We start from the raw sequence: 21,664 nt of genomic DNA on the forward strand, positions 1-21,664 counted from the left end.
CAGCACGTCACTCTCTCTCTCTCGTGATTCTCACAAAGGAGGGGGCTGGGGTCATAACACCTCCCCTCTTAAAAGTTTTTTACCAGCGGTTAAAAACAAGTTGGTATAGAGTCTCACAGGATTTTTGAAACTAACACAATACACAAGCTTTTCTTTTCACAGTGTACTACCGTTATACATTCAAGTCAGTATCTAAACAGGTAACAATTACAGTGTCCATTTCTTTAATATCTTAACATCGCGTACCGTACTAAAGTCTTGTAGCATCAAACTTCAGCCAACAAAACTAAGGAGGTGTGATCTTAGCTTAGGTGCATCTACAAAAGTTTATACAAATACTAATCGTCTCGGTCGTGTTACTTCACCGGCAGGTCTCCAAAGGGGTTGTCTTTATTATTCACAGGCTTTGGCGCAAACCCGTACAACCGGCGTTGCTGTTTAAAACTGGCATTTCTCTTAACCATCGCCTCGTTTCCGGCGAGTCCCCCCGTGGGGAACTTGAATAATTTGGCGAGGTACTCTCCCGCCTTTCCTTTCCACAAGGGTTATTCTCTTAACTCCGCGTCCCCAACCTAGTCCATCATGGGAATTTCCACCCAATTCTTTAATGCTACACAGGTAGTTAACCCTTTTGTCAAGACCATGCAGGCTGATGTGTTTCAGTTCGAACCTTTTCCTCCGGCCGCATTTAAATTTCGGCTTCCTCACAGCGCTTTCTTGAATAACAATAGCGTGTGGGGCACCTTTACATTCCACATCAACCTGTAATCGATACGCAGGCATCAATCTAGACTTTAATTTTTTTTCATTCGATTTGGGAACTACCGATTTTTCGTTCTCCTCCACAACAACAGTTATCTCCCCATTCGTAAACTCCACATTAACTCTGAACACCCCCTTCAGCACAACCATCTGGGAACTCACACTTCCCAAGGTTAACCCTTTCTTCCCTGAACCAAGTCTGTCTGATCCAAAAGGACGGCCGTCTCGTCCAGCTGAGTCAAATACCTCAGACTTTTTCTGAGCTCCGTGACTAGGTTCAGGACCACGTGCATCCCCATCTTGGACACACTCAAACGGGGCATTGGCCTCTTCCAGGCTTTCAATACCTGTACCCTTTTCAAATTCTAAATTCCCCTGATCCTCCCAGTTACTCTCTGGGCAACTCACTTCCGGAGTAAACTCAACCCCGCGGGCTGAACAACCTCATCTGCCAACCCAGCAGACTTCTTCAAGGTAATGGCATCCTTTTCATCTAGGACTGCCCTCATTTCATTATCGGGAACACCTTTAGAATTTTCAACTTCTTCAAACAGTTCTGCCAAACCAGACAGATCATCCATGTCCAACCCTGGACCTTTTAACAGCTTTATCTGTTTCTCATCTTTATTTCTTACCTCTAGGACCTTTTTCTTCGCTAAGGGAGGATCTACCTTCTCTCCCTTACCCCCTTTTACGTTACTATTCCTCGTTTTACCACCCTCGAAACCCTCGTGGCACAGGGTCGGTAAAGACGTCTGGGCCAAATCAAAACTGGCCAATTTTAAACTGCTCTCGTTCTCAGCTGCCGCTCTCAACAGGCTGCGAGTGACCGCGCATGCGGGATAGATTTTTGGATCTGAGGGAGGGTCCTCAACTCTCACGGGCTGGGTTGTCAGCTTCACGGCTGCACCCATCTTCCCACCCGCTAGGTCGTTACCCAGAAGGACATCCACGCCTTCCCCCGGCAACTTCAGCAGGACCCCCAGTCCACTGGTCCCGACACCAACTCACAATCTAGAAGGACCCTATGCAAAGGCACTACCTCGGTCCGGTTTCCTATGCCTCTCAGGGCTACCTCGCCCGTCGGAGGTCCGAATGGTAATACATTACGGCTAATTAATGATAGTTCCGCCCCCGTGTCTCTCCAAATCCGTACGGGAATTGGCGGGTCCCCCTTCCTCACAGACACAGTTCCGTGTGACAGATAAATCTCCGACCCCTTGCGCTCTCTGCTTACCTGGGACCCTCTTGCCGATTTTCTGATTACCACGGCACACCCGATAGGGACCGCTGCCTTCCCTCTCTCTGGCTCCTTTCTCGGAGCAAAGCACTTAGATGCAATATGACCCACCTTTCCACAATTAAAACAGGTCAAGCCAGGACCTCTCCTGCCGTCTTGCCTCTCCTCCTCAATTTTACCACTAGCTCCCAGCGGGATCTCCGCCTCAGCCGGCGGGCTTTCTCTACCGTTCCCACGGTCTCTCTGGTAACTTTTTGGTGAGGAAAACTTTGTCTTGTGGGTTAGGGCATATTCATCTGCGAACCTAGCAATTTCTGAGATGGACTGATTCGTCCTCTCATTCAAATACATCCGGATCTCTTCCGGAACACAACCTTTAAATTCCTCAATCAAAAATAACTCCCTGAGACGCCCATAATTCTCGGCCACCTTTTCCGCGGTGCACCAACGGTCCAAGAGCACACCCTTCTCATGGGCTAGCTCGATATACGTTTGATTCCACCCTTTCCTTAAATTTCTGAACCTTTGTCTATACGCCTCAGGTACTAACTCGTAACCTCGGAGAATGGCCTCCTTTACTTGGTCATAACTCCCTTCCCTTTCCGGGGGCAGCGCGGCATATACCCGCTGTGCTTTCCCTTGTAACACACTTTGTAACAACGCCACCCACTGCTCTCTGGGCCACTTCTGATTCACTGCCACCTTTTCAAAAAGCAAGAAATAACTATCAACATCCGTCTCCTCGAACGGGGGGACCAACCTCAACACCCGACTAACATCAAACCCCTCCTCTCTCTCTTGCCCTTGAGCTCTTCGCTCTTGCCTTCGCCTGTCCAGCTCCAATTCATGGCTCCTTTGTTTCTCTTTCTCAGCTGCTTCCAGCTGCTTTAACTGGAGCTCATGACCCCGTTTCACCTCTAATTCCTTTAGTTTGACCGCCTGTTCCCTTTCCTTTTCTTTCTCAGCCCGTTCCTTTTCCTTCTCAGCTGCTTCTAGCTGCTTTACTTTAAATTCATGTTCCAACCTTACTTTCTCCAACTCTAACTGATCTGTCCCACTCGCTAATCTTTTTTCGGGGATATTTTCCAAATCCTCAGCTGCAAACACCACCTTCCCAATGTAATACTGAGTTATGACCCTTCGCACTTCCTGCTTTTTCATTGATGACCTCACCTCTGTGAGGTCTAACCCCTTTGCCAGATTTACCAAGTCTAATTTGGTAGCCGCCCCTAGCACCCCCGGAGTTGGGTTTCTCATAAATTCATCCACGTCCATTTTTGCTGGTTCTCTGTCTGGCTACCTGCATAACCAGAATCAAGTTTGGACTTACAGCCCGATTCACTGACCCTCCCCTTTGGTTTCAAATCCCGAGACGAGTACCCCACTTGTTACATTCCCTGTAACTGGGTGGCTTACCAGCAAAGATAGAGAGGTCCGCTGAAGTCTGATGGTACTATTTTCAAACGTTTTTTATTTATAAAGGGGCACAAACGTATGGTTAATACAAAGCATTTAGATCATATACGTCATCAATACTCAATCTAAAGCACAGGTATAGTAATAACCAATCAGAAATAAGCTCTATCGTTGTCTAGGGGATAATACTGAGTCCACTGGAATATAAAAGTCACTCAGAAATCTGCAGGCTTTTCCGTTTGGGAACCGCTGGCATTTCACGTGTTGGAGAGAGAGGATTTGTGAGAGAAAGGAACACTTGCCCGTTGTCTTTGTGAAGCAAATCCCTGTTGTTAGTTAAAAACGGTTTTTCCTTTGGTTTCAGCCACAGACTCCCGATCCGGAATCTAACGCACGTGGCTTCCTTTAAAATGGCTTCCCACTCCGACGGGAAACGCTATCGTGTCTTCTTAGTATGTCTCCTTGGTGCGTCTGAGGGGCCGCCTCGGCAGCCCACCTTTTATCGGGACTTGCAGGGTTGTAGCTGTCAATCAGGGTGGGGTGAGGCAATCTTTCCCCATCACCCAGCCCACGCTGCCCTGAGGGTTTGCACGTAGTCCAGTCCCTTATTCCACAAAGGTGTCTCCAAGAGACAATGGCCATGTCCATGGCTTTTGTCAGGCTGAGAGGCCAGACCACATTCCAAACCTTAAGGCTTCTCTCTTATTTTCCTGAGTCCAATTTCAGCACGTCACTCTCTCTCTCTGGCGATTCTCACAAAGGAGGGGGCTGGGGTCATAACACTATCCACATGATCAATGCCTCTCATCATCTTATACACCTCTAATCCTCCATTGCTTCAAGGAAAAAAGGACAGGTTCACTCAACCTATTCTCATAAGGCATGCTCCCCGATCCAGGCAACATCCTAGTAAATCTCCTCTGTACCCTTTCTATGATTTCCACATCCTTCCTACAGTGAGGCAACCACAACTGAGCACAGTACTCCAAATGGGGTCTGACCAGGGTCCTATATAGCTGCAACATTACCTCTCCGCTCCTAAACTCAATCCCACGATTGATGAAGGCCAATGCACTGTATGCTTTCTTAACCATAGAGTCAACCTGCGCAGCAACTTTGAGTGTCCTATGGACTCAGACCCCAAGATCCCTCTGATCCTCTATACTGCCAAGAGTCTTACCATTAATACTATATCCTACCACCAAATTTGACCTACCAGAATGACCCACCTCAAACTTATCTGGGTTGAACTTCATCTGCCACTTCTCAGCCCAGTTTTGCATCCTATCAATTTCCCGCTGTAAGCTCTGACAGACAGACACTATCCACAACACCTCCAACCTTTAACCTTCAATGAGATTCTTCCTCATTCTTCTAAACTCCAGCAAGTACAAACCATTCAATACTCCTCATACGTTAACCCTTTCATTTCTGTGATCATTCTTGTCCTCCTCCTCTGGACCCTCTCCAATGCCAGCATATCCTTTCTTAGATAAGGGGCCCAAAAACTGCTCACAATACTCCCAAGTGAGACTTCACTAGTGCTATATAAAGCCTCAGCACTAAACTCTTTTGTATTCTATTCCCCTCGAAATGAATGCTAGCATTGCATTTATCATTTTCAACACCAACTCAACCTGCAAGTTAACCTTTAGGGAATCCTGCACAAGGCCTCCCTAGTCCCTTTACATCTCTAATTTCTTAATTTTTTACCCGTTTAGAAAATAGAACATGCCTTTATGTCTGCCACCAAAGTGCATGACCATTGCACTCCCCTAAACTATATTCCATCTACCACTTCTTTGCCCATTCCCCAATCTGAATAGGTCCTCCTTCAGATATCCTGTTTCCTCAACACTACGTGCACCTCCAAATATCTTTGTTTTGTCCGCAAACTTGGCCACAAAGCCTTCAATTATTTTATCCAAGCAACATACAAAAAATACTGAAGGAACTCAGCAGGTCAGACAACATCTACAGAAAAGAGTACAGTCGACGTTTTGGACTGAGACCCTTCAGCAGGACATGGTATAAGGGATATCGATATCATTGATATATAGCATGAAAATAAGTGATCCCAATACCAGCCCCTGCAGTACACCAATGGCAGCCAACTAGAAAAGGCCCCCTTTATTTCCACTTTTTGCCTCCTGCTAGTCCACCAATCTTCCATCCATGCTAGTACCTTTCCTGTAATACCATATACTCTTATCTTGTTAAGCAGCCTCATGTGTGGCACCTAGTCAAAGGCTTCCTGAAAACCCAAGCAAACAACATTCAATAGACAATAGGTGCAGGAGTAGGCCATTCGGCCCTTCTAGCCAGCACCGCCATTCACTGTGATCATGGCTGATCATACACAATCAGTACCCTGTTCCTGCCCTCTCTCCATATCTCTTGACCCCACTATCTATGAGCTCTATCTAACTCTCTCTTGAATGCATCCAGAGACTTGGCCTCCACTGCCTTCTGGGGCAGAGCATTCCACATATCCACCACTCTCTGGGTGAAAAAGTTTTTCCGCATCTCTGTTTTAAATGGCCTACCCCTTATTCTTAAACTGTGGCCACTAGTTCTGGACTCACCCATCAGCGGGAACATGCTTCCTGCCTCAGTGTGTCCAATCCCTTAATAATCTTATATGTTTCAATCAGATCCCCTCTCATCCTTCTAAATTCCAGTGTATACAAGCCCAGTCACTCCAATCTTTCAACATATGACAGTCCCGCCATTCCGGGAATTAACCTTGTGAACCTACGCTGCACTCCCTCAATAGCAAGAATGTCCTTCCTCAAATTTGGAGACCAAAACTGCACACAATACTTCAGGTGGGGTCTCACCAGGGCCCTGTACAGTTGCAGAAGGACCTCTTTACTCCTATACTCAATTCCTCTTGTTATAAAAGCCAGCATGCCATTAGCTTTCTTCACTGCCTGCTGTACCTGCATGCTTGCTTTCATTGACTGATGTACAAGAACACCTAGATCTCGTTGTACTTCCCCTTTTCCTAACTTGACTCCATTTAGATAGTAATCTGCCTTCCTGTTCTTGCCACCAAAGTGGATAACCTCACATTTATCCACATTAAACTGCATCTGCCATACATTTACCCACTCACCCAACCTGTCCAAGTCACCCTGCATTCTCATAACATCCTCCTGACATTTCACACTGCCACCCAGCTTTGTGTCATCGGCAAATTTGCTAATGTTACTTTTAATCCCTTCATCTAAATCATTAATGTATATTGTAAACAGCTGCGGTCCCAGCACCGAACCTTGCGGTACCCCACTGGTCACAGCCGGCCATTCCGAAAGGGACCCGTTAATCGCTACTCTTTGTTTCCTGTCAGCCAGCCAATTTTCAATCCATGTCAGTACTCTGCCCCCAATACCATGTGCCCTAATTTTGCCCACTAATCTCCTATGTGGGACTTTATCAAAAGCTTTCTGGAAGTCCAGGTACACTACATCCACTGGCTCTCCCTTGTCCATTTTCATAGTTACATCCTCAAAAAACTCCAGAAGATTAGTCAAGCATGATTTTCCCTTCATAAATCCATGCTGACTCGGACTGATCCTTCTACTGCTATCCAAATGTGTTCACACATTCACAGATTCTTTGTCTATCCTGCCTGGTATTTTCTCAAAGTATTTCAACAGATTTGTCAGGCATGATTTTCCCTTAAGAAAACCATTTCTGGCATTGGCCAATTTTATCATGTACCTCCAAGTACCCTGAAACCACACCCTTAGTGATAGACTCCAATATTTTTTTTTCAACCACTGAAGTCAGGCTATAACTGGACTATAATTTTCTTTCTTCTGTCTCCTTCCCTCCCTTCTTAAAAAGTGGAGCAATATTTGCAATTTTCCAGAAACTACTGATTCATGAAAGATCATTACTAATGCCTCCGCAATCTCTACAGCTACCTCTTTCAAAACCCTGGGACAACTTCCGAATTTGCCCAGAAACATCTGCCATTACTGTTCTGCTGTCATCCCTGCAAGTGTCCCCTTCCGATCAACTCTGACAAACTCCTCTCTGATGCCTCTGTAATTCTCTTTCCTCCACTGTAATACTCATACATCCAACTTTAGCTTCTCCGTCTGACACTGTGGCGTGAATTCTATCATATTATGATCACTGTCTCTTAAGAGTTCCTTTACCTTAAGCTCCCTAATCAAATCTGGTTTGTTACTTTACACCCAATCCCAAATTGCCATTCCCCTAGGGTAGAAGTTCCCATCCATTTTTTGCCATGGACCAATACCATTGGGCAAGAGGTTCATGGATCCCAGGCTGGGAACCCCTGCCGTAGGGGTTCAATTACAAGCTGCTCGAGAAAGTCATTTTGTAGGTACTCTACAAATTCCCTCTCATGGGATTCAACAGCAACCTGATTTTCCCAATCTACCTGTATATACAAATCCCCATGATTATTGCAACATTGATCTTTTGACAAGCCTTTTCTTTCTCCCATTGTAAGCTGTAGCCCACAACCTGGCTACTGTTCACAGCGCTGGAAGAACTTAGCAGGTCAGGCAGCATCCATGAGAAAAGAGTAGCCAATGTTTCGGGCCGAAACCCTTCATCAGGAATCGGATCAAAGAATACGTACACAGCACTGGAAGAACTCAGCAGGTCAGGCAGCATCCGTGAGAAAAGAGTATCCACAGCATTTGCAGTTGTATTTTTGTGTTTTGACTGGCTACTATTCAGTGGCTTGTATACAACTCCAAAAGAGTCTTTTTAACTTTGCAGTTCCTTAACTCTACCAAAGATTCTACATCTTCCAATCCAATGCCACCTCTTATGAAAGATTTGATTTCATTTCTTACGAACAGAACCACACTATCCCCTATGCCTTTCTGCCTATCCTTTCAATACAATCTGCATCTGCAGTCTCTAATAAATAAAACTGATGATTTCAGAGCTAGGATGCTAAATTAGGGGGACATTAAGACCACGTGTGTCCTTTGTTTCAGGGAATCCTGGTTAACCCCTTCCATACCAAATGCAGTGCTTCAGATCGACGGGGTTTCTATATACCATCAGGATAGATCTATAGTTTCTCAAAAGTAGAGGTGGAGGAGCATGCCTCATGATCAACTCTTCTAGTATATCAGTGCTGTCCCAATTCTGCTCACCAGACCTGGAATATCTTGCAGTTAAGTGCTATCCATTTTACCAAACAGGGGAGATTTCTGTGATCATTTTGGTAGCAGTATACATTCCATCTCAGGCCAATGTCAATCAGGCTTTCAATGATCTGAGTAATGGGAATAACATACACAAAACAGTTCACCCTAATGCCTTCATCATTGTTTTAGGGGATTTTAACCAGGCCGGTCTGAAAAAAGAAATTACGAGGAAATCTGCAGATGCTGGAAATTCGAACAACACACACAAAATGCTGGTGGAACACAGCAGGCCAGGCAGCATCTATAGGGAGAAGCGCTGTCGATGTTTTGGGCCGAGACCCTTCGTCAGGACTAAACAATTACCATCAACAGATCACTTGCAATTCCAGAGAAACAACATACTGGGCCATTGTCACACAATCATCAAAAATGCCTACCGTACTGTTCCACGCCTTCACTACGTGATGACTGATCAGCTGGCTGCAATTCTACTCCGAGTGCAGGCAGAGACTGAAGATGCAGCACCAGTAGTGAGGACCAAGAAGGTATGGACAAGGAAATCACATGAGCACTTACAGAACTGCTTTGAATTAGTGGCCTGGACTGTATTCAGGGATTCATTTTCAAATTTGGATGAGTATGCTGCACTTGTTACCAACTTCATTAAAACCTGTGTGGACAAGTGTGTGCCTATAAAGACTTCTTATACATACTCAACCAAAAGCCCAGGATGAACCAGGAGCTACGCTGTCTGCTGAAGGCTAAATCTATGGCATTCAAGGCTGACGACCAGGTCATACCAGAAAACTGGGTATGACTTGCAGAGGGCTGTTTCAACGGTGAAGAGACAGTTTAGAATAAGGTTGGAGGCTACATCGGATATACAACGACTCTGGCAGGATTTGCAAGACATTACTTCCTACAAAGCAAAACCCAATAGCATGACTGGCAGCGATGCTTCACTACCAGATGAACTCAACGCCTTCTATGCCTGCTTTGAAGGGGAGAATATAACTACAGCTGTGAAGATTCCTGCTGCACCCAGTAACCCTGTGATCGCTGTCTTGGAGGCCAACGGTAAGCCGTCTTTAAAGAGAGTGAACCCTTGCAAGACAGAAGGCCCTGACAGAGTACCTGGTAAAGCACTGAAAACCTGTGTCAACCAACTGGCAAGAATATTGAAGGATATTTTCAACCTCTCACTGCTATGTATGCAAGTTCCCACTTGCTTCAAAAAGACAACAATTATACCAGTGCCAAAGAAGAATAATGAGAGCTGCCTTAATGACTATTGCCCAAAAGCACTCACACGGAGAGTGATGAAATGCTTTGAGACGTTGGTCATGACTAGACTGAACTCCTGCCTCAGCAAGGACCTGTACCCACTGCAATTTATCTATCACCACAATAGGTCAATGGCAGACACAATCTCAATGATGATTCACATGGTCTTAGACCACCTGGACAATACAAACAACTATGTCTGGATGCTGATTATTTAAAGGTTAAGATGAAGGAACACATACCAATCCTCAGAGGGATCAGAGGTGGAGAGAATGGAGCTCAGTATTCAACATCATTCCAACAAACCTGATTGATGAGTTATAGAACCTTTCCATAAAGCTTGCGAAAGGTTCAATAAAACTAGGTAATGATAGAGATCTAGAAAATTATAAGGCTAACAGGAAAGAGCTACAGAATGAAATTAGGAGAGCCAGAAGAGGCCATGAAAAGGCCTTGGCGAGCAGGATTAAGGAAAACCCCAAGGCATTCTCTAACTATGTGAAGGGCAAGAGGATAAGACGAGAGAAAATAGGACCTATCAAGTGTGACAGTGCGGAAGTGTGTATGGAACCGGAGGAGATAGCAGAGGTACTTAATAAATACTTTGATTCAGTATTCACTATGGAAAAGGACCTTGGCAACTTGTAGGGATGACTTACAGTGGATTGAAAAGCTTGAGCATACAGACATTAAGAAAGAGGATGTGCTGGAGCTTTTGGAAAGCATCAAGTTGGATAAATCACCAGGACCAAATGAGATGTACCTCAGGCTACTATGGGAGGCGAGTAAGGAGATTGCTGAGCCTCTGGCAATGATCTTTACATCATCAATGGGGACGGGAGAGGCTCTGGAGGATTGGAGAGTTGCAGATAGAAACATAGAAACATAGCAAATAGGTGCAGGAGTGGGCCATTCGGCCCTTCGAGCCTGCACCGCCATTCAGTATGATCATGGCTGATCATCCAACTCAGAACCCTGTACTTGCTTTCTCTCCATACCCCCGATCCCTTTAGCCACAAGGGCCATATCTAACTTGTTGTTGCTTCCTTATTCAAGTAAGGGAGTAGAGATAGCCCAGGAAATTATAGACCAGTGAGTGTGGGGGGCTGTCGGAGGTTAGACTGGGACATCGATAGTATGCAAAACTGGGCTGAGAAGTGGCAGATGGAGTTCAATCCAGATAAGTATGAGGTGGGTCATTTTGGTAGGTGATGTATGATGCCAGAATATAGTATTAATGGTAAGACTCTTAGCAGTGTGGAAGATCAGAGGGATCTTGGGGTCCAAGTACATAGGACACGCAAAGCTGCTGCGCGGGTTTACTCTGTGGTTAAGAAGGCATACTGTACTTCATGCCTTCATAAACCATGCGATTGAGTTCAGGAGCTGAGAGGAAATGTTACAGCTATATAGGACCCTGGTCAGACCCCACTTGGAGTACTGTGCTCAGTTCTGGTCACCTCACTACAGGAAGGATGTGGGAACTATAGAAAGGGTGCAGAGGGGACTTACAAGGATGTTGCCTGGATTGGGGAGCATGTCTTATGAGAATAGGTTGAGTGAACTCGGCCTTTTCTCCTTGGAGCGGTGGAGGATAGAAGTGACCTGATAGAGGTGTATAAGAAGATGAAAGGCATTGATCATGTGGATAGTCACAGGCTTTTTCCCAGGACTGAAATGGCTAACATGAAAGGGCAGTTTTAAGGTGCTTGGAAGTAGGTACAGACGGGATGTCAGGGGTAAGATTTTTACGCAGAGAGTGGTGAGTGCATGGAATGGGCTGCCAGCGACGGTGGTGGAGGCGGATACAATGAGGTCTTTTAAGAGACTCCTGGATAGGTACATGGAACTTAGAAAAATAGAGGGCTATGGGTAACCTTGGGTAATTTCTAAAGTAAGTACATGTTCAGCACAGCATTGTGGGCCGAAGGGCCTGTATTGTGCTGTAGGTTTTCTATGTTTCTATGTTTTTGCTAAACTGGGCCTATGTGCCTCCCTCTGCAACTGGATTCTCGACTTCCTAACAGGAAGACCACAATCTGTGTGGATTGGTGATAACACATCCTCCTCGCTGACAATCTACACTGGTGCTCCACAGGGGTGTGTGCTTAGCCCACTGCTCTACTCTGTCTATACCCAGGACTGTGTAGATAGACATAGCTCAAATACTTTCTGTGAATTTGCTGATGATACAACCGTTATTGGTAGAATCTCAGATGGAGACAAGAGGCCGTTCAGGAGCAAGATACACCAGCTACTACAGTGGTGTCGCAGCAACAACCTGGCACTCAACGTCAGTGAGTGAATTGTGGACTTCAGGAAGGGTAAGACAAAGAAACACATACCAATCCTCATAGAGGGATCAGAAGTGGAGAGAGTGAGCAGTTTCAAATTCCTGGGTGTCAAGATCTCTGATGAACTAACATGGTCCCAACATATCCCAACATATCAAAAAGGCAAGACAGTGACTATACTTCATTAGGAGTTTGAAGAGATTTGGTATCTCAACAAATACACTCAAAAACTTCTATAGTTGTACCATGGAGAGCGTTCTGACAGGTTACATCACTGTCTGGTATCGGGGGCTACTGCACAGGACCAAAAGAAACTACTGAGGGTCATAAATTTAGTCAGCTCCATCTTGAGTACTAGCCTACAAAGTACACTGGACATCTTCAGGGCATCTCACAAAGGCAACATTCATTATTAAGGTTGTATCCTTGTAAACGGAACAAGTGCTACACCTGCCCTTACACTTCCTCCCTCACCACCATTCAGGGCCCCAGACAGTCCTTCCAGGTGAGGCTGGTGTGGTATACTGCGTCCGGTGCTCCCGGTGTGGCCTTTTATATACTGGTGAGACCCGACGCAGACTGGGAGACCGTTTCGCGGAACACCTACGCTCGGTCCGCCAGAAAAAGCAGGATCTCCCAGTAGCCACACATTTTAATTCCACGTCCCATTCCCATTCTGATATGTCTATCCATGGCCTCCTCTATTGTCAAAATGAATCCAAACTCAGGTTAGAAGAACAACACCTTATATACCGGCTGGGTAGCCTCCAACCTGATGGCATGAACATTGACTTCTCTAACTTACGTTAATGCCCCTCCTCCCCTTCTTACCCCATCCCTGACATATTTAGTTGTTTGCATGTTCTCCATCTCCCTCTGGTGCTTTCCGCCCCCCCCCCCTTTTCTTTCTCCTGAGGCCTCCCATCCCATGATCCTTTCCCTTCTCCAGCTCTGTATCTCTTTCGCCAATCACCTTTCCAGCTCTTAGCTTCATCCCACCCCCTCCGGTCTTCTCCTATCATTTCGCATTTCCCCCTCCCCCACTACTTTCAAATCTCTTACTATCTTTCCTTTCGGTTAGTCCTGACGAAGGGTCTCAGCCCGAAACGTCGACAGCGCTCCTCCCTATAGATGCTGCCTAGCCTGCTGTGTTCTACCAGCATTTTGTGTGTGTTGTTATTCATTATTAAGGACCCACAGCACTCAGAGTATGCTCTTTTCTCACTGTTACCATCAGGTAGGAGGTACAGAAGCCTGAAGGTACACACTCAGCGATTCAGGAACAGCTTCTTCCCCTCTACCATCTGATTCCTAAATGGACTTTGAACCTGTGAACACTACCTCACTTTTTTAATATATTGTATTTTTGCACAATTTTTAATCTACTCAATATATGTATACTGAAATATTTGTATGTATGCATGTATGTATGTATGTATGTATGTACTATATTTTTTCTTCTATATTATGTATTGCATTGAACTGCTGCTGCTCTTAACAAATATCAAGACACATGCCAGTGATAATAAACCTGATTCTTATCCTCGGATGTTAAGCTCCCAATTATTGAGATACATCACAGGATTGGCCCTGCTAGCCGCACCACCCAGCAATCCCCCCAAGTTAATCCTAGCTTAAACTGGGGCCAAATTACAATGACCAATCAACCTACCTAGATAGGTATCTTATGGATAGGGGAATCAAGGGATATGGGGTCAAGGCAGGAACTGGGTATTGATAGTAGATGATCAGCCATGATCTCAGAATGGCGGTGCAGGCTCGAAGGGCCGAATGGTCTACTTCTGCACCTATTGTCTATTCCAACCTGCATGTCTTCTGGACTGTCAGAGGAAACCGGAGCACCCGGAGGAAACCCACGTGGTCACGGGAAGTACGTACAAACTCCTTACAGGCAGGAACTGAACCCAGGTTGCTGGTACCATAAAGTGTTGTGCTAACCACTACACTACCATGTCACCCCTTCTTTTAGCCATGAGCAATGATGTCCACAGCATTATACATGCCAATTTCTAACTGCGTTACAAGATCATCTACTTTATTCTGTATATTGTGTGCATTAAAATATAACACCATTTATAGTTCTTTCAGCATCACCTATTTTGATTTTGTCTCCCTATTACACTTTAACTCACTTTTACACACTGCATCTGGTTGTATACCAACTGTCCCATGTTCAGCCCTATCACTCCAGTTCCCATCCCCATGCCAATTTAGTACAGCCCTCCCCCAACAAATCTCGTAAAACAGCCCTCATGGATATTGGTACCCCTCAAGTTCAGGTGTTTCCTGTCCTGTTATACAGGTTGTAACTTCCCCAGAAGATATCCCAATCATCCAAACAAATGAAATTTTGCCCCCAGCACCAGTTCTTCAGCAAAACAATCAACTGCCAAATCATTCTATTCTTACCCTCACTTGTGTGTGTGGCACGGGAAAAAATCCAGAAATCATTACCCTGGAAGTCCTGCTTTTCAACTTTCAGACAAACTCTCTATATTTTCTCTTTTGGACCTCTTCCTTTTTCCTACCTATGGTACTATGCAATGGTCTTAGGCACATTTATACAGCTAGGGTACACAAGACCATAAGACAATAAGATACAGGAACAGAATTAGGCCATTGGCCCATCAAGTCTGTTCAACCATTTCATCATGGCTGATCCAATTTTCCTCTCAGCTCTAATCTCCTGTATTCTGAGGACGAACCTGAGGATGTTCTACGAGTCTGTGGTGGCCAGTGCTATCATGTTTGCTGTTGTGTGCTGGGGCAGCAGGCTGAGGGTAGCGGACACCAACAGAATCAACAAACTCATTCGTAAGGCCAGTGATGTTGTTGAGGTGGAACTGGACTCTCTGATGGTGGTGTCTGAAAAGAGGATGCTGTCCAAGTTGCATGCCATTTTGGACAATGACTCCCATCCACTCCATAATGTACTGGTTAGGCACAGGAGTACATCCAGCAAGAGACTCATTCCACCGAGATGTAACACTGAGCGTCATAGGAAGTCATTCCTACCTGTGGCCATCAAACTTTACAACTCCTCCCTCGGAGTGACAGGCACCCTGAGCCAATAGGCTGGTCCTGGACTTATTTCCACTTGGCATGATTAACTTATTATTATTTAATTATTTATGGTTTTATATTGCTATATTTCTAAACTATTCTTGGTTGGTGCGGCTGTAATGAAACCCAACTTCCCTCGGGATCAATAAAGTATGTCTGTCTGTCTGTCTCTCCTTATCCCTTCATTTCCTGACCAAGCAAAAACTTATCAATTGCTGCCTTAAATACGCGTAAAGACTTGTCTATGGCAACAAATTCCACAGATTCACCACTCTCTGGCTGAAGAAATTCCTCCTTATTTCTGTCCTACAAGGATGGCTGTCTATTCTGAGACTGTGTCTACTGGTCTTAGACACTCCCATGACAGGAAAGATCCTCTCCATATCCACTCAATCAAGGCCTTTCACCATTCAATAGATTTCAATGAGGTCACTCCTCATACTTCTGAATTCTACTGAATACAGGTGCAAAGCTATTGAATGCTCTTCATATAACAAACCATTCAATTCTGGAATGATTCCATGAACCTCCTTTGAACTCTCTGCAGTTTCAGCACATCTTTTCTAAGATAAGGGGCCCAAACCTGTTCACAATACTCCAAGTGAGGCCTCACCAGCTTTATAAAGTCTCAACATTACATCCTTGCTTTTATATTCTAGTCCTCTTGAAATAAATGTGAACATTGCATTTGTCTTCCTCACTACAGACTCAACCTGCAAATTAATCTTCAGGGATTCCTACACAAGGACTCCCAAATCCATACGCACCTCAGTTTTTTGTATTTTCTCTCCATTGCTGTTTTGCCATCATCCCTGCCAATGTCCCTTTGCATCAATTTTGGCCAGTCCTCTCTCATGCCTCCGTAATTCATTTTACTCCACTATAACACATCTGACTTTACCTTCTCCCTCTCAAACTGCAGGGTGACTTCTATCATATTATGATCGCTGCTTCCTCAGGGTTCCTTTTCATTAAGTTCCCTTAAGTTTTACAACATACAAACTAGAATTGTCTTTCCGCTAGTGGGCTCAATCACAAGCTGCTCTAAAAAGCCATCTTGTAGACATTCTATAAATTCCTTTTCTTGGGATACAGTATCAACCTGATATCCCAATCTGTCTGCATATTAAAATTCTCCATGACTATTGTAACATTACCCTTATAACATGCCTGTTCTGTATCCTGTTGAAATTTATATCTTACATCCTGGCTACTGTTCGGAGGCCTGTTTTAACTCCCATCAAGGTCTTTTTAGTGTTCAAACCACACTAAAGTTACATTTTAGATTTTATTAAGTGGACTTCAACGACTCTAATTCAAAATGCTTATTTACTAATATGGTGTGTCTACAATTATCTTAAACAAAATTTAAATGCCCCAGGGTAGAAGGGCAATCTGTTGACCGAAAATCACAGCCAATGTTGATGTATAAATCTCACATTATTGAGCTGAATCATCCAAAAAACTGCCAATATCCAGATCAATAAACACAATAGACAGATATAAAAATATATCACTGGAATTAAAAACATAAGTGATGAAGGTCTGTGATCATATTATATACTAATTCAAGACCAGAGTTCCTAAAACATCCAATAAAAAGTGCATTACTTATTAACTACATGTAGTGGCCAGTATATTAGGTATAGGAGTGGAACCCAAAATGATCTTCTGCTGCTATAGCCATCCACTTCAAGGTTCAACATGTTACGTATTCATAGCTGCTTTTCTGCATCCATCTGCTGTAATGCATGGTTATTTGAGTTACTGTCACCTTCTTGTCAGTTTGAACGAGTCTGGCGATTCTCCTGTAACCATTCACATTTACAAGGCTATTCGCCAACAGAACTGCCGCTCATTGGATGTTTATTTTTGTTTCTCACATCATTCTCTGTAAATGCCGTCTGGAACTTATAATCATTCCATGGTCAAAGTCACTCAGATCACAATTCTTCCCCATTCTGATGTTTAGTCTGAACAACAACTAAACCTTTTGAGCATGATTGCATGCGCTTACGCATTGAGTTGCTGCTGATTAGATATTCGCATCAACAAGCAGGTGTAACTAATAAAGTGGCCACTGAGAGTATATTAAAGAAACACAGATGTGATCCATTAAAATCTATAATGCAAACTATTATCATTATCCTTACCTCATAAGGCAGCCTTCCAAAATAACCATTCTTGGTACATTCAGATAAGATCTTTTCACTGGACTGTTCATTGAAGAATTCTCTACTATGATCTTCCTTGTCATCATCGTCCAGATCTAACATGGATGGTTTATGTAGGGAAAGAGGTCTATCCCTGACACCATGTAGCAATACAGCATCCAATTCAGTATAGTATTCTAGGAGAGAACTGTTCAGTTCCAGGCGAATCAAGTTTGTAGTGAAGTTAATTTGTTTAATGCAGGGTGTAAATTGGCGAGCCTGTGAGATATTCACTTTCTCAGGTTCCCCTGCCCATAGAGTTTCCCATCTGTAGGTACAGAAAACATTAAGGATGTCACAATAAGTCAACCTATCTTATAGGGGTTGAATCATACAATATATATTCAAACCCTTTCTTATTCACACTCCCAACCCAAATTTTCCAAAAACACCAAAACCCAAGAATGGGAAGTAGTGGACACTGATCAGTTGATCTCAGGAAAAGCCCTCCCCGCCATTAAGTATAACTACAATGAGTACTGCAAGGACTTTCACCATCCAGGCCATGCTCTCTTCTTGCTGTTGCCATCGAGAAGGTGATACAGGAGACTCATGTCCTACACCACCAGGTTCAGGAACAGTTATCAGGTTCTTGAACCAGCGGAGATAACACTTGCCTCAACACTGAACTAGGGTCTATGAACCACAACCTATGGACTTGCGTTCAAGGATTCCACAACTCAGGGGCAAGGGATAAGTTTTTTTATGCAGAGAGTCGTGAGTGCATGGAATGGGCTGCTGGCAATGGTGGTGGAAGCGGATACAATGGGGTCTTTTAAGAGACTCCTGGATAGGTACATGGAGATTAGAAAAATAGAGGGCTATGAGTAACCCTAGGTAACTTCTAAAGTAAGCAATGTTTGGCACAGCTTTCTGGGCCGAAGGGCCTGTATTGTGTTGCAGGTTTTCTATGTTCTATGTTTCTAACTCATGTTCTCAGGGTTATTTATTTATTATTATTATTATTATTTTCTATTTGTACAGCTTTTCTTTTGCAATTTAGCTGTCGGTGTTTGTGTGCAGTTTAGCATTGATTCGTTCTTCTGCTGTGAATGCAGTAAGAAAATTAATCTCAGGGTAGGATATGGTGACATATATGTACTTTGATAATAAATCTACTTTGAACATTTTGAACTTCAATGTAAACTGGAATCTCACCAAAAAGTAAATTAATTAATAATTTCCAAACAGTACAATCTCTGCTTAGATGTTGTTAGTGCTGTGGACCATTGAATGTGAGAATGGTGCTTTAACTATGTTTTGCAGATAAAACTGCATATATTTAATCAGCATTGGATTTTACACGAGAGGCTCTCTTATTTTGATTGTACCAGAAAGGATCTGGCAAGTGTGGATAGGGACAGGCTGTTTTCTGGCAAAGACCATAAAACCAAAAGATACAGGAATACAATTAGGCCATCAGGCCCATTGAGTCGGCTTCACCACCTTGTCAAGTCTGATCCAATTTTCCTCTCAGCCCCAATCTCCTAACTTTTCCCATATTCCTTCACACACTGACTAATTTAGAATCTACCAACCTCTGCCTTAAATATGCATAAAGACGGCCTCCAGAGCTGCCTGTGGCAAAGAATTCCAAAGATCCACCACTCTCTAGCTAAATAAATTCCTCCTTACCTCCGTTCTAAAAGGATTCCCTCCTTTTCTGAGGCTGTGTCCTCTGACCTTAGACTCTCCCATCATAGGTAACCCTCTCACATCCATTCTATCAAGGCCTTTCAATGAAGTCACCCTTCATTCTTCTGAATTCCAGTGAATACAGGCCCAAAGCCATCAAGCACTCTTCAAAAAACAAGCTATTCAATCCTAGAATCATTTTCATGAACCATCTTTGAACCTTCTCCAGTTTCAGTACATCCTTTCTAAGGGGCCCAAAACTGCTCATAATACTGCAAGTGGAATTATGATGTTGTGGTCATGACAGAGACTTGGATAACTTGGGGGCAGGAATGGCTGCTGAGTATGCAGGCTTTAGATGTTTCAAAAAGGATAGGGAGGGAGGCAAAAGAGGTGGGGGAGTCGCACTGCTAATCAGGGATAGTATCACGGCTGCAGAAAAGGAGGAAGTCATAGAGGGATTCTCTACTGAGTCACTGTGGGTGTAATAAATTTACTGGGTGTTTTTATACACCCCCCCCCCCCCAATAGTAACAGAGACATCGAGAAGCAGATTGGGAGGCAGATTCTGGAATGGTGCAATAATAATAGGGTTGTTGTGATGGGTGACTTTAACTTTCCTAAAAAAGGAGACTAGCATCTCCTTAAAGCAAGGGGTTTAGTGGGGTGAAGTTTCTTAGTGTGTTCAGGAAGGTTTCCTGATGTAATATGTAGATAGGGCAACGAGAGGAGAGGCTGTACTTGATCTGGTATTGAGAAATGAGCCTGGTCAGGTGTCATATCTCTCGCATTTTGGAGATAGTGATTACAACTCTGTCTCCTTTACCATAGCGCTAGAGAGGGATAGGAACAGAAAATTTGATAAAACATTTAATTGGGGTACGGGGAGATATGATGCTATTAGGCATGAACTTGGGAACATAAATTGGGAGCAGATGTTCTCAGGGAAATGCACGGCAGAAATGTGGCAAACGTTCAGGGGAATTTTGCATGGCGTTCTGCATAGGTATGCTCCATTGAGGCAGGGAAAGAATGGGAGAGTAAAAGAACCATGGTATAGAAAGGATGTAGAAAATCTAATAAAGAAGAAAAGCTTACAAAAGGCTCAGATAGAGTTAGAGTTCTAGAGAATTACAAGGGTACCAGGAAGGAGCTCATAAATGAAATTAGGAGAGCTAAAAGGGGCCATGAAAAGGCCTTGAATGTGAAGAGCAAGAGGATGAGCCGAGTGAGAATAGGACCAACCAGGAGTGAGAGTGGAAACATGTGCATGGAGCCAGAGGAGGTAGCCAGGGTACTTTGCTTCAGTATTCACCAGTGAAAAGGACCTTGGTGATCTTGGGGATGACTTAAAGCAGACTGAAATGCTTGAGTGTATGGACATTAAGAAAGAGGATGTGCTAGAGCTTTTGAAATGTATTACGGTAAACAAGTCACCGGGACCAGACGAGGTATTCTCCAGGCTACTGTGGGAAGCGAGGGAGGAGATTGTTGAGCTTCTGGTGATGATCTTTGCATCATCAACAGGGATGGGAGAAGTACCAGAGGATTGGAAGGTTGCAAACATTGTTCCCTTGTTCAAGAAAGGGAGTAGAGATAACCCAAAAAATTATAGACCAGTGAGTCTTACTTCAGTGGTAGGTAAGTTGTTGGAGAAGATCCTAAGAGGCAGCATTTATGAGCATTTGGAGAGACATAATCTGATTAGGGATGGGCAGCATGGCTTTGTCAAGGGCAGGTCATGCCTTACAAACTTGATTGAATTCTTTGAGGATGTAAAAAAACACATTGATGAAGGTGGAGCAATGGATGTAGTGTATATGGGATACAGTAAGGCATTTGATACGGTTCTCCATGCGAGGCTCATTCAAAAAGTAATGAGACATGGATTCCAAGGAGACCTTGCTTTGTGGATCCACAATTGGCTTGCCCACAGAGGCAGAGGGTGCTTTCAGATAGTTCACATTCTGTATTGTGGATGCTGACCAGTGGTGTTCCGCAGTGATCTGTTCTGGGACGCCTCCTCTTTGTGATTTTTATAAATGATGTGAATGAGGAAGTAGATGAGTGGGTTAGTAAGTTTGTTGATGATACAAAAGTCAGGGGTGTTGTGGATAGTCTGGAGGGTTGTCAGAGGTTACAGCAGGACATCAATTGGAACCAGAACTGGGATCAGAAGTGGCAGTTGGAGTTCAACCCAGATAGGTAATTTTAGTAGATCCAATTTGAAGACAGAATATGATATTAATAGAAACACAGAAAACCTACAGCACAGTTCAGGCCCCTCAGCTCACAAAGCTGGGCCAAACATGTCCTTACCTTAAAGCTACCTAGAATTACCAGTAGACCTCTATTTTCCTAAGTTCCATGTATCTATACAGGAGTCTCTTAAAAGACCCTTATGTTTCCACCTTCATCACCATCGCTGGCAGCCCATTCCACACACTCACCAATCTCTGTGTAAAAAACTTATCCCTGATATAGACAATAGACAATAGGTGCAGGAGTAGGCCATTTGGCCCTTCGAGCCAGCACCACCATTCAATGTGATCATGGCTGATCATCCGCAATCAGTACCCCATTCCTGCCTTC

The 21,664-nt window shown here is 44.1% G+C and overlaps 1 protein-coding gene across 5 annotated transcripts in view; it reads right to left on the reverse strand.

Moving 5' to 3' along the window:
* fbxl4 (F-box and leucine-rich repeat protein 4) overlaps positions 1 to 21,664 on the reverse strand; it is a 273,096-nt gene that overhangs the window by 180,877 nt on the left and 70,555 nt on the right. For all 5 annotated transcript variants that reach the window (XR_012100352.1, XR_012100351.1, XM_073057528.1 and 2 more), the window contains exon 3: positions 17,378 to 17,705. Coding sequence is in view for 3 of the 5 variants with exons in the window: in XM_073057528.1 (XP_072913629.1) it covers positions 17,378 to 17,705 (328 nt within the window). In the remaining 2 variants the exon portion in view is untranslated. The remainder of the gene's footprint in view (positions 1 to 17,377; positions 17,706 to 21,664) is intronic.

The sequence above is a fragment of the Hemitrygon akajei genome, chromosome 9 (genome assembly GCF_048418815.1).
Source record: "Hemitrygon akajei chromosome 9, sHemAka1.3, whole genome shotgun sequence".
Lineage (NCBI taxonomy): Eukaryota > Metazoa > Chordata > Chondrichthyes > Myliobatiformes > Dasyatidae > Hemitrygon > Hemitrygon akajei.